Source organism: Ascaphus truei, chromosome 4, assembly GCF_040206685.1.
Source record: "Ascaphus truei isolate aAscTru1 chromosome 4, aAscTru1.hap1, whole genome shotgun sequence".
In the NCBI taxonomy this organism is placed as follows: Eukaryota; Metazoa; Chordata; class Amphibia; order Anura; family Ascaphidae; genus Ascaphus; species Ascaphus truei.
The window spans coordinates 411,977,062-411,990,129 of NC_134486.1; the positions used below are offsets into that span (position 1 = coordinate 411,977,062).

The 13,068-nt window shown below is 46.1% G+C and overlaps 1 protein-coding gene across 4 annotated transcripts in view; it reads right to left on the reverse strand.

The window, feature by feature from the left end:
* DNAH8 (dynein axonemal heavy chain 8) overlaps positions 1 to 13,068 on the reverse strand; it is a 1,091,167-nt gene that overhangs the window by 822,296 nt on the left and 255,803 nt on the right. For all 4 annotated transcript variants that reach the window (XM_075598772.1, XM_075598771.1, XM_075598773.1 and 1 more), the window contains one exon: positions 764 to 883. In XM_075598772.1, coding sequence (XP_075454887.1) covers positions 764 to 883 — 120 coding nt within the window. The remainder of the gene's footprint in view (positions 1 to 763; positions 884 to 13,068) is intronic.

Sequence of the window (13,068 nt, forward strand, 5' to 3'; positions counted from 1 at the left end):
TATCCCATTCTGGAAACAGATTTTTGCACTTATCAACACCACCCTGGGCATCTCCCTGTGACCCGAACTGTGTTTTCCTCTGCTGGATAGACCTTTAGAGGATCTACTCAGAAATTAAACTAAGCTCGTTGGACACATTCTTACCGCGGCTAGATGCTGTGTAGCGATCCTATAGAGAGAAGAGATTGTACCTGACTTGAATATGGTTAAGGGCAGGATATGGCACATGTACACCATGGAGAGGCTCACAGCCATACTGAGAGAAAGAAGTGATAACGTCATGCAGCTACTGTATGGACCTCATGTACAATATCCGAGTGTAGGGGCGGGTTTAACATGGACTCTGCCTCTATATAGATCTTCATAGCCTCGACTAGAGCAATCAAAGGGGATGAGGGGGCCTTATAGAATCTTTGGGATGGTTGGGATAACTTTATAGCACAAGATTAATCTAATTGTGGGCTCACACAAAGGAGGTGACAGGATATAATCAACACAGGACACCCACCATCACATTTTTTTATTGTTTTTGCCTCGGTGTGCTTTCTTGTTCCCTTTCTATTTTCATTGCATCATTCGTATTAGTCGGATGGGCAATGGGAGTGTCCTCATGTTAGTGGACTTGCATACTGATATCTTTATAAGTGATTGTACATATGATTTTACCTCACAAATCCACTTTTTATTTTTCTGTACCCCTGAAAAATGTACAAATAAACTATTTAATAAAAAAGTTAAATCATTTTCAAAGTAATCAACTTACTTGAAAATACACAATTGGCTCATTTATCCTTCTGAAAAGCTGTCTTGACCATAATATCTTTCCTGCTACAGGTGGCATATCCCTGGCAAGGGGAGGATTATCCCTATAACACTGGTAGAGCTGAAAGAAAGTGACAGCATGCATACATGAACAATACTTAACATACTGTAATGGCTTAACAAACAATACTATTTTTCTCTGGGCCAAAGTAGTTTTCTACTCCAAATACGACGAGTATTTTTGTCTATTCATGAAACGCACAATTCAGACTTAAACTTTTTCTTGCGTCACTTAACTACTTTAATTTGTAACCAGATTGTCATTGGAAAGCAATCATATGATTGGAGGAGCTCTACAGCATGTTCAACTTAAGGCAGTCGAAATTTTGACATACATGCAGATAAATTCAGTTACCATGAATCAGGAATCATTTAAGAAAGCAGAATGAAAGGTTCTGCCAAGCAGATGAAGACATGTTCTGTTTTTCTGAATACACGGTAAGAGAATTTACCTGCAGATGTGTTTTCTGACATGAAAATTCTTAATTTCACTTCACCTGCTTGTAAGTTGTATTACCATTGCACATTCTTTAAACATGCACAGTGCCAACTACGTTAATTATTATAGCAAGAGTAAATCCATTTTTTTCATTATCTGAACTGTAAGATGCAGATCATCTCCAGGGTATTTAACTTTGCTAGTGTAACACGTGTAATATTTCTCCTGGAGAAGTACTAAAGTCATATTTATTACACAAAGGTGATCGTAGAGTGACCACCCAAAAGAATTCCCAATATGCTGCACTCTGCTAAATAGTGGCAATTACCAAAGGGAATAAATCCCAAACCATATAGGGAGCGTCCTCCCCCCTTGAAGAAGCGCCAAAGAGGCGCGAAACGATCATCGGGCAGTAGGCGACGCGCTATCTGATGACGTCAGCCGGTTTCGCTTTCGGAGCGGATGGAGTATGAGGCCAACTTGTATACAGAGTAGCTGAACCGTTGTATGAACTCTGGGCCCAATCTTGCTACTATGCAGACAGACTATTGAGAGTCAAACCCACATCACGGGCAGCCTTTATATTTGCCTGATTTGTTTATCACGCTGATACACATGTACTACCTTGTATACGCATTGATATTACATTTGGATTTATGAGCTTTTGGGCCCAACCCTGTTATGCATGCGTTACATTTATTATATACTTACCATTGCAAGTAACGTTTGTGTCACAGGTAGCGATTTAATAGCCCTAACCGGATGCAATATGGTTAAACACGTGTTATTAAGGGCATTTAAAACATATCGTCGCTACAACTTTGGCAAGTTGAAATTCAGGCATAGTGAGGCTTGGTTGTTTGGAATAAGAGAGAGCATATTGCAGACACGGTATATGGTTACCATATGGAATAATATAATACTTGTGTCTGTAAAGTCATTGCGGTGACACATTGGATATTCACAATCCACTTTCTTCACCCAAACCTATATGCATGTTTACCATCATTGAGACAGCATACTCCATCGTCATTCGTTTTTTAATTGTTTTTATTCCTTTATTTAGAAGTGTTAATAAATAATTTTTTGTTTTTGCGCTTTTAAACTCCCTGGTTCCCTATATGGTTTGGGATTTATTCCCTTTGGTAATTGCCACTATTTAGCAGAGTGCAACATATTGGGAATTCTTTTGGGTGGTCACTCTATGATCACCTTTGTGTAATAAATATGTCTCTATTTCCCATGCACCTGCACACGTTTACCTATATGGTTTAGAGTATTAAGGTTGAGCAGTGATAACCACCCTCTATGTTAGAAGTACTAAAGTCCTAATCTCGAGAACAGGGTAGTTCCCAGTAGAGCGCTGTGATTCCACATTGTTCAATTAGTGTTAATAAAACATGAGTAGCACAAATTGTCGCATAAAAGTCCAGTATACATACAGTATTTCATAACGCAGTTGCAAGAATATTATTGTACAATTAAATTGATACCAACTGGATTATTGTCAGTCTAAGAGAAGTATAACTTGCAAGCATAATGCATTAAAATTAAAAGCAAATGCTAAATTGTTTAGTATCTAATCTGGTGTTTAAGAAGCAGCATTGTAAGGAATCCACACCTCGGTTTACTGCTTACCTTGCCTAACAGACCTGTGCAGTCCTGGAACACTCCCCATGATATATTTTGCAGCTGTGCAAGCTATTACTGCAGCCCCAGCTTGGGTTCAGTCATTAGAGCAATGCTGTCACACACCCTTTTTGCTATAGGTTAGCTGACCTTTAAATACAGCTTTCCCACAATGCTTCTCTGCCGAGCATAATCCTTCTTGGATGTTCACTGTGTTTGCCACTACCACCTGTCTTGGCCACCTTGTTGCTGTTGTCATGTCCATGTTCATTGTTCCAAGTTCCTAGTTCCTGTGTTGAAGCGGTGGATCTCCAGCGTAACTTCAGCTTCCTGTTTCCTGAGGCTTGCTGCCCTTCCCATAGCAGAGGCCTATCTCTGGTTCCTGGGGCCTGCTGCTCTCTCTCCATTGCAGAGGCCGTGTCCTGGTTCTTGTGCTGAAGCGGTGGATCTCCAGCGTAACTTCAGCTCCCTGTTTCCTGAGGCCTGCTGCCCTTCCCTTAGCAGAGGCCGCTCTACTAGTCCTGAGGTCTATAGCTCTCTCTCCTGGCACAGGCTCGTTCTGGACTGCTGCGCTGAAGCATTGGTTTATCAGTGCTGCCCGACGGTGTGCCCACTCCGGCCTGCCAACCTTTCCGGAGACCGGAATCATGGGCCATGGTCGCCGCTCGCGCACAACCCGCTCCCGCCCTGCAGCTACTTCGCTGAAGCGGGACCTAGTTGACTACCTGTTACCGAAACTCCACTTTGATAACGTTCTCCCTGATGTCTCCTATCCTGACCCTGGATCATCCACTGACTATGCCGCTCTCTCCAATCCCTACCCTGTTATGCACGAATACGAACTACGCATTCCGGATCAGTCTGCGCGGTCTAAGGTCGGTGATAATACAACCCCACCTCAGCCCCGCGGTCCGGTCCTGGTTTGTGGCGAGCACAACCGTGACAGTATGCTCGGCTCCACAAACTCGGACCGTCCTGTGGTGAGGGTTGGTACGTTTCTATCTGAAATCCTGTCCCGGCCTGCGGACGAGTCCCAGTTTAAAAACCAGTATCTGTGTGAAACACTCCCTCTGATTGAAGGTCAGTATCTGTATGAAGGTTTAACCCCTTTGCAAAAAAAATGCCGTTATGATCTCATTAGTAAGGCTTACTGCCTCAAGGACATTAAACAGTCTGGTCGCTTGTGTTCGCTTCCCTGGTTCCCCTTTAACCTGGGATAATGTGAAACCTATGGAACTGGCCGACGCCCAAGATGCACTCTATGCCCTGGCCTTATCATTGGACATTCTCGTAGTACGACAGGACCCTCTCTTCATGTTGGCTCACGCTCAAGACATGCTCCGTGTACTTTCCCTAACATTGGACATTTGCATAAAAGAACAGGACCCCCTCCTCGCCAGCTACGCTGCCGCTTGGCTGTCCCCCTGTACTGCCAGTCCTGTTGCTAAACCTGTGGGGGTACAGTACCTCCCTCTCCAGGAAATGACCAAACTGTCCCACTATCACTGCCCCCTAAGGTAGAAACTGCCACGGTCTCTAGCCCTGATTGCTCCTCCTGTTACTTTGACCACAAGGATATGTCTACGACAACCCCTGCCAATCAGCCCTGTGAGGTTCCTATAGAGTATACGTGTATTACCCAAGCCAAAACTATGGCTTTAGTGTCTGAGAATGAAACCCTTCTACCCTCAATTTCTAACTTTGAATCCCTAAGTTTTGTTCCCAAGGTCATTCCTGTATTAACCCCAGCAGGGCAGCCCTATGAGTCTCCTTTGGTAATTCCCTGTCGTTTGCCAGCCAAGGTCACGTCCTTAGCTCCAGAGGAGGAACTCCTTGTGTCCCCAATTTCAGAGGCAAATCTCCCTCTATTTGACTCTCAGGTACTATCTGCATTTACCCCTGTAAATCCTTGCCGCCCTCAGGCTAATACGTCCTTTCTAGCGTCTGAGAATGAAACCCCAAGCCTGACAGCAGAGGTTGCACTGAATGTCTCCCCTAAGGTTGCGAAGTCCTTAGATATTCTTTGCTATAATCCCCCTGCTTCAGCTCAAGTTTCCCCTGTCGTGTTCCCTGAAATTTCTCCTAAAATACTGATTTCAGTTGAATGTATTCAGGAACCAGGTTTTTCCCTAAGCCTGTTCGCACAATCCCCACTCCCTTGTATTTCGCTGACCCAGTCTGTCACTCTAAGAGCTGAGATCCCTGTTTCAGCGCATAGTCCCTTTGTAATGGAATCTGTAGTTATTTCTAGTGTCCCAGACACTTCTTCCCAAGTACCCACTTCAGAGACCAGCACACTTGTGGTTGCCCCCCTTGTACTCTCTGTGTTCTCCTCTTTTCTAACCCTAGGGTTAAAAGCGAACAGTGGTCTTTATGCCCCTCCTGACGCTCAAGTTGTTGAGTTCCCAGGAATTTGTGCTAACACACTGCTTCCACTCAAAAGTGATGCTTTTTCTTATGTGCTAGCCAGAAGCCAGTACACAGTTTTCCCCCTCTCTGAAATTTGCCTTGTCGGTTCCGCTACTGAGAGAGGTAAAATTCGTCCTTCAGATTCAGAATTTCTTCCCTTAAAGGTCGTCCTTGCTTCTGGTCCCCCTGATGCCTCTGTCCAAGTAGCCCCTCCAGAGATAAGCGTATCTGTCGTTAACCCCTTAGTACAGCCAGAGACCACCCTGCCTACATGACAAACTCTGGTGTTTAAATCTGAGCTATTTTGTTATCCTTCCCTTGCTAAACCTCAGTCCCTTAACACTGCATCTAAATGTACTCCAGCATCCGTTGGGTTACTCTGGGCTGAAATTAAAACTCCTGTGTTTAAGGGTACCTTCTCACACATGTCCAGCAAACCTAGAACTTCCCTGAGTGCTTCTAAGTCACATACAGTACCACTGTATCTGATTTTCTCACTAGTGAAACCCAGACACCCACATCACTGACTAGCAGTTCCGTTATCAGAATTTTCGCACTAGTAAACATACTTTCTTCTGATTTTGTCAGTACTAGTACCCCTGTTAGGGTCCTTGCAGTTTTGGATAAGACTCTTTTTTCTTCTAAGGTTTCTGCCATTAAGAGTTTCCCCAGTTCCAAATGACCGCTTATTGCCTCTCTAACTCCCATCATTACTCCCACACTACCCGTCACTGATTCCCAGGTACCAGCTCCTGACCCTAGTTCTTCTCCTACCAGTGTCCCTGTAGTGCTAGATGTTCCTGTAATAGATACTCAGGCTCCTGCTCGGATTCTATTCCTCTACTCGCTGCCCCTGGTCTGTCTGATTCTCAAGGTCCAGATACTAAAGCCCCAGTGCTTATTCCTACTCCCACTTCTATGACAAGTATGATGCCGTTGGAGTTCATTGCAGCACGTAGTCCGCCCTACACGGTTGTTCTAATCTCTGTAAGCACCAACATACCTTTCTCGGTCTATGATGCCTTATGTGAAGTAACCCTTGCCGTACTCCAAGTCCCCAGTGCGGGAGGGCAGTTTCTCTTCACTGACCATACGGTGGTTCCTGAAGTACCCCAGAATGACTTTAAATATGGGGTTTCTCTCCCTATTGTCGCTAGAACTTTCCACGCTGCCTTTGACTTTGTGATCTTTACTCCCCAGACAATATTATCTCTCTCTGAGGTTTCTACAGTATTTGGGAGCTCCACTGCTGATTGCTTCTCTGCCTCTCCGAACCCATGGTTATGCCTCTCGGAACCTTCTGTTGCTCCTGTTATTTCCTCTGTGTTGGAAATACTCCGTACGTACCCCAAGATTTCGGTCTCTAAGCCTGGTTTACTGCTTGCCTTGTCATCTTCCATACCCATACCTGGCAATACCCCCACCCACCCTATACCCTCGCTGACCACTACCTGGAAAACCTCTGGAGGAGAAGATCCTATCAAATTCATACGTGCAGATGTCAGCAAAGACTTTGTCTGTCCGGAGGGTCATCCTGCTATACTTGGTCAAATATCGGTGCCGCTTGTCCTGAACCCTGATACCTTTACTAGGGACTGGGCTCCTAGCGGGGGCCTTCTGCCGTTTCTGCTCCGGAACCCCCTGGTTCCTCACAGCCTTGGATTTCCAAGCCATTTCGCCTGGTAAGCCACGTACCAGTGGATTCTCTACCACCACTCTCATTTCCTAGAACAGTACTCGTCAAGGAACTGCTCCTTTACGGATCCCCTTCCTGCCTAAAGCATTTTAGGAACAACTCAGTGTCCCCGAAACCCATGGACGGTCCTGTCTGGCCGCAGTTCTCACCGTGGGGTGGGGGTATGCAAAAGAGTGCCCACGCATCTCTGGACCACGATTCTACCCCCAATCCTAGACAGTTCAGGAACAATTCCAGGTCCCCCAACTCTATGAGTGGTCATATTCGCCCGGAGGTCTCACGTGAAGGGGAGGGGGGGGTACTGTAAGGAATCCACACCTCGGTTTACTGCTTACCTTGCCTTACAGACCTGTGCAGTCCTGGAACACTCCCCATGCTATATTCTGCAGCTGTGCAAGCTATTACTGCATCCCAGCTTGGGTTCAGTCATTAGAGCAATGCTGTCACACGCCCTTTTTGCTATAGGTTCGCTGACCTTTAAATACAGCTTTCCCACAATGCTTCTCTGCCGAGCATAATCCTTCTTGGATGTTCACTGTGTTTGCCACTACCACCTGTCTTGGCCACCTTGCTGCTGTTGTCATGTCCATGTTCATGTTCCTTGTTCCAAGTCCATGTTCCTAGTTCCTGTGCTGATCTCCAGCGTAACTTCAGCTTCCTGTTTCCTGAGGCCTGCTGCCCTTACCATAGCAGAGGCCTATCTCTGGTTCCTGGAGCCTGCTGCTCTCTCTCCATTGCAGAGGCCGTGTCCTGGTTCCTGTGCTGAAGCGGTGGATCTCCAGTGTAACTTCAGCTTCCTGTTTCCTGAGGCTTGCTGTCCTTCCCATAGCAGAGGCCTGTCTCTGGTTCCTGGGGCCTGCTGCTCTCTCTTCATTGCAGAGGCCGTGTCCTGGTTCCTGTGCTGAAGCGGTGGATCTCCAGCGTAACTTCAGCTCCCTGTTTCCTGAGGCCTGTTGCCCTTCCCATAGCAGAGGCCGCTCTACTAGTCCTGAGGTCTGTAGCTCTCTCTCCTGGCACAGGCTCGTTCTGGACTGCTGCGCTGAAGCATTGGTTTACCAGTGCTGCCTGGCGGTGTGCCCACTCCAGCCTGCCAACCCTTTCCAGAGACCGGAATCATGGGCCATGGTCGCCGCTCGCGCAGAACCCGCTCCCGCCCTGCAGCTACTTCGCTGAAGCGGGACCTAGTTGACAATCTATTACCGAAACTCCGCTTTGATAAAGTTCTCCCTGATGTCTCCTATCCTGACTTTGGCTTGTCCACTGACTACGCTGCTCTCCAATCCCGACCCTGTTATGTACGACTACGAACTACGCATTCCGGATCAGTCTGCGCGGTCTAAGGTCGGTGATAATACAACCCCACCTCAACCCCGCGGTTCGGTCCTGGTGTGTGGCGAGCACAACCGTGACAAGCATTTAAAAAGACATCAAAGCACATTACCACCGTGGAATTAGGTTACCACAGTGGCATTAGGTCCAGATGCACTCAGATTTATTTTGCCGATGAAAGGCTGCCTGTCCATGGCCAGACTGAGGAGTCCCAATGGCTAGACTAGTTGCCCATCAGGATTAACACATCAGGGGTTCTAGCTTCTGAATGGGACTCCCACAGTGTTAATCCTATTGATACGCCCTAGTCTGGAAGTGCTGCGCAATGAAAGCAGACAGAAGCAGTCCCACTCCATGCATATCTAACAGACAATTGCCCTGCTTTTATTTTAATTACATAGTATTGAAGCAGGGGGGGGTCTCTGGAACTGAATTGCATTAATTTCAGCTCCGGGAACACAGTGCTTCCTGATTTACAAGCCTCTGTACGGGGTGCCGGTATGTTAATTTATTGTGGTTTAATGCGGTTTAGCTCCAGAGACGCCTTGCTTCAATCCTATGTTATTAAAATAAAATAAAAGCAGCGCAATCGCATGTTAGATGTGCGCTGTAATGGCGAAGGGGTTAACCAGGCTCACTAATAAAGGTTCAGCCCACCAAGTTACCCCTGATCCGTGTGTTGAGGTCCTAGAGTGTCAGCTCTTGGACCCAGATGTCCTGAATGCATTACTGTGACTGTGTGCAAATTATGCGACATTAACGATTTCTGTGTGTTTTGCCTTTCTTCGGATGCTGGGACCGGTAGATTTCCAGGATGTAAGTTTCAGGGTGGGTTTGTCGGAGAATGTCTTTACAGAATGTGTCTATGTATCGGGGTTCCAGAGTTATGGGATACCCCAGGCGTTGGATCCTTGAATTGAGTGAGATTCTCGGATGCAGCCAAGCACATTGATCTGGGCAAACTCTGACTCTGAAAGCGCTATTACGACTCACCGCCAGGATTCCAGCTGCAGCCTCTTCCAGACAAGGTAAGCAGGCACGAAGGGGTTAATATATACCTGACACTATACACGGGGGTCCCTAGTATAACAGGGGGTCCCTAGTATAAGGAGGGGTACCCAGATACATGCCCATTACCCTGCGCCTAGTGTAGGGGATCAGGGGGTACTCCAGCAAAGTGATAAAGCTGAAAGTGGTTTCGTGTGGGTAAAAGTTTTTAAAGTTATTTTTCTAAAGTGTGCCAAGTATGAGGCTAGTGAGTGTAGGTAATATATACACTCACTCCATCCCTGACACCAGAATATGGACTTATACATCTTTACCACACAGAAGACAGGACACAGTAAATTTTATTAAAGGATTATATTTAATAGGTATATGTACTGATAACCTGTAAATGAACTGTGGGATTTCCAAGTCATGGATTCCAAGAGACCAGATGGCTACCAAGCTTGGTGCCTATGGGTTTATGTGGAGTCCTGACTTGAAAGCCTCAGGGATGCCATGGTGTTAGAACAGGGGGGTACTGCAGTTCTGCTTGAGTACCCGCATCCTGGGCTAACACAGGGCTATCCGGCCACCATTTGCCAGAGCCCAGACTCTGTGGAGCCTGGACAGCGGGTGGGCTCAGTATGCAAAGAGGCAGAGGTGCCAGGTTGGCGCATGCACCTTGACAGACTGAGAAAAGGTACCCACATGACTTTTCAATACCGGCAAATCTGTGATTGGCTGGCAGACGAATTCCCACGCTCTGATAGGCTGTAGAGTTTTGTGAATGGGGCCCAAAAACCCATAAGAAACATTGCAACCAATGAGGAGGGCAGATTCCAAGCACCAAACCATCAGCGGCAAATTCAAAGATGCTCTGTACTGAATAGACGCGAGCCGGCTTCAAAGATTTTGACTCAAGAATTCTTCTAAGTCCCTCTTCTGAAGAACGTAGCGGTCGCGTCTGGCATTGCATGCCGAAATCAGTTCCAGGACTTTCGTGAGTACCTACCTGTCATTGGAAAGGGCTCCTACAGAGGTCATTTTTGTGAATTTCGTATAAAGGACAAGTTTATTTGTTAGCCCTGTTCCCAGTAAGTGTGTTACTTGTGCAAATTGCGGTACATTGTGTGTATGTCTTTTCCTGAAATAAATTAAAATTTATTTTACCACCTTGCTTTGCCCAATCAATGATCCCGGTATAAAAAGGTGTTAATAAACATGGTCTCCCGTGACATGCGCAGAGCGAGTGACTGATTCTATCTACTCTCAATGCACATCTCTTCCAGACTGATCCGGCCAGGGAGGATTAACACCGTCAGAAGCAGGGACCCTCGTTGTGTTAATCCTGATGGGCAATTCCCCCAAGCTCTGCACTTTGCTGTGAACACACCACGTTTAGTTCTTGGTTCAGCACGTGCTTGGGTAGGTTGGGTAGGTTGGAGATAAAGCTGGCTACATCTGAAGCTCCATTACCTTAGTACCTAACCGGTGTGTTTGCGGGGTAGAGGGGATGGGTGAAGGGGTTAGTTGCCCCAGGTTGGGTGATTAGACCTCCCTGGAGGGTTGCGGGAGGGGTTAATACCTAAATTACCTTAGTGGTAGTAACCGCCTGTTAGAGACACACAGAGAGAGGGACTGTTTTTGTTTGCTCTCACTGTGCAGCTATTCCAGACTGGTGCTGCCCGGTAGAATTAACACAGCGGGAATTCCATTCAGAAGCAGGGACTCCCGCTGTGTTAATCCTGATGGGAAATTCCCCCCTGCGCTGCACATGGCAGTGATCAGTCTGCACTTCGTCCGCGGTTTATCCGCTTAAGTGCGGGGAAGGGCGACATCTGACTGCATCTGTAAGGTAGTACAACACAATTTTGAAGGAATTTGATAATGTGTCACTATAGACATTTGATAGTAACTGGTAACTCTGACATAAAAAAGTGGTGGCATTAACTGGTTGAAGCCCATTAAAAAGCAAATCGTAAGATGGCGGCGTGCGGAAATGCGTCATCGCCGAGGGTCCGGTTCCAGGGCGCCATCTTGGAGGTGGCACGGGAACCAGAAGTGAGAATACACAGGACTAAAGATGAGTAACGACATAGTGTTTATCTCACACAATGTAAAGGGGTTCAACAGTCCAACAAAAAGGAAACTGGCGTTTAAAGACTATCGATGTAAAGGCGCAGAGATATTATTTCTGCAGGAGACACATTTCTCCCGGGACAGCTACCCAAAATTTTTCGATAAGAACTTTAGAACAAGCTTTTTGGCCTCAGCAGCGATTAAAAAAAAGGGAGTAGCTATCTTAGTACATAACAACATCCCACTAGTAACGGACGGGAAGTATGCAGATTGGGAGGGGAGGAATATTATAGTGACGGGCTCCATTAGAGAGCTGCCAATCACATTGGTGGCAATCTATGCTCCCTGTGAGCCGGCAGAAGGCTTTTTCAAACGGTTCTTTCATCAGCTAAGTAAAAAAAGCGAAAGGTACCATCATTGTTGCAGGTGACCTGAATAGGACGCTGAACCCCGACCTTGACAGATGTACTAAATTGCACACAACTCACAGACAGGACGTGTTAACAATAAACCAGGGTCTGAGATACTGTCAACTGTCAGACATATGGAGAGAACAACATCAGATGGTGAAGGAGTACACGTTTTTTTCACACCCACATAACAGATACAGTAGGATAGATTACTTCCTTGTGTCAAATAGAATGGTTCCAGGGGTCTCTCGCACTGAGATACATGATATTTCATGGTCTGACCATGCATCTATCGAGCTGCGATGCACGCTAATTCCGCTAGACAGGCCTCGAGAGAATTGGAAACTAAATGAAATGTTTCTAAAAATCCCAGATGTAGAAAGGGAGGTGGGAGATAAGATTGAGGAATATTTCAAGGAGAATGAGGGGAGTGTGTCAGCACACTACACACTGTGGGAGGCCCATAAGGATACCCTCAGAGGGATTTTAATGAATTTGGCAGCTAAACGCAAAAGAGAGAGAGAAGCCAAAATCAGAGAATTGGAAAAGAAGCTAGAAGATCTCTCACAACTACATAAAGCTAATAAACAAGAACAAAATCTGAAAGAACTTTTAGACACTAAAACAAAGCTCAATCTCCTCTTATCCGCCCAGGCCAAGAGAGAAATGGCATGGACCAGACGTAAATTTTTTGAAAAAGCTAACAAGCCAGATACCTTACTTGCCAATAAACTCAAAAATAAACTTCCAAATTACCACATTCACGCCATTAGAACACAGGGAGGGGACCTGACATCCAACCCTAGAAAAATCGTAGAGGAATTTAAATGTTTCTACGAAACTTTGTATGATGGAAACAAGGGCACCCACAATCAGAAAAACACAGAGCTGCTAAAATTATTTCTGCAGGAGGCAAAACTACCGAGGTTGGGCAGAGTTGTGAGAGAGGTATTACAGAAGGACTTCACACTCGAGGAAGTGGCGGAGGTAATTAAGACACTTAAACCAGCAAAAGTGCCTGGACCAGATGGGTTTTCTAATTTATACAGTACTATAAGAAATATATGAAATTACTAGCTCCCCATCTGTTAAAACTCTTTAACGAAATTCTAGCAGGGGCCTCCTTCCCAACACAAATGTTGCAGGCTTCAATCTCCCTGATCCATAAACCTGGTAAGGAACCGGCAGACTGCAAGAGCTACCGGCCCATTTCACTGATCAATTCGGATGTTAAAATCTTTTCCAAACTTATAGCAAACAGGATGGGT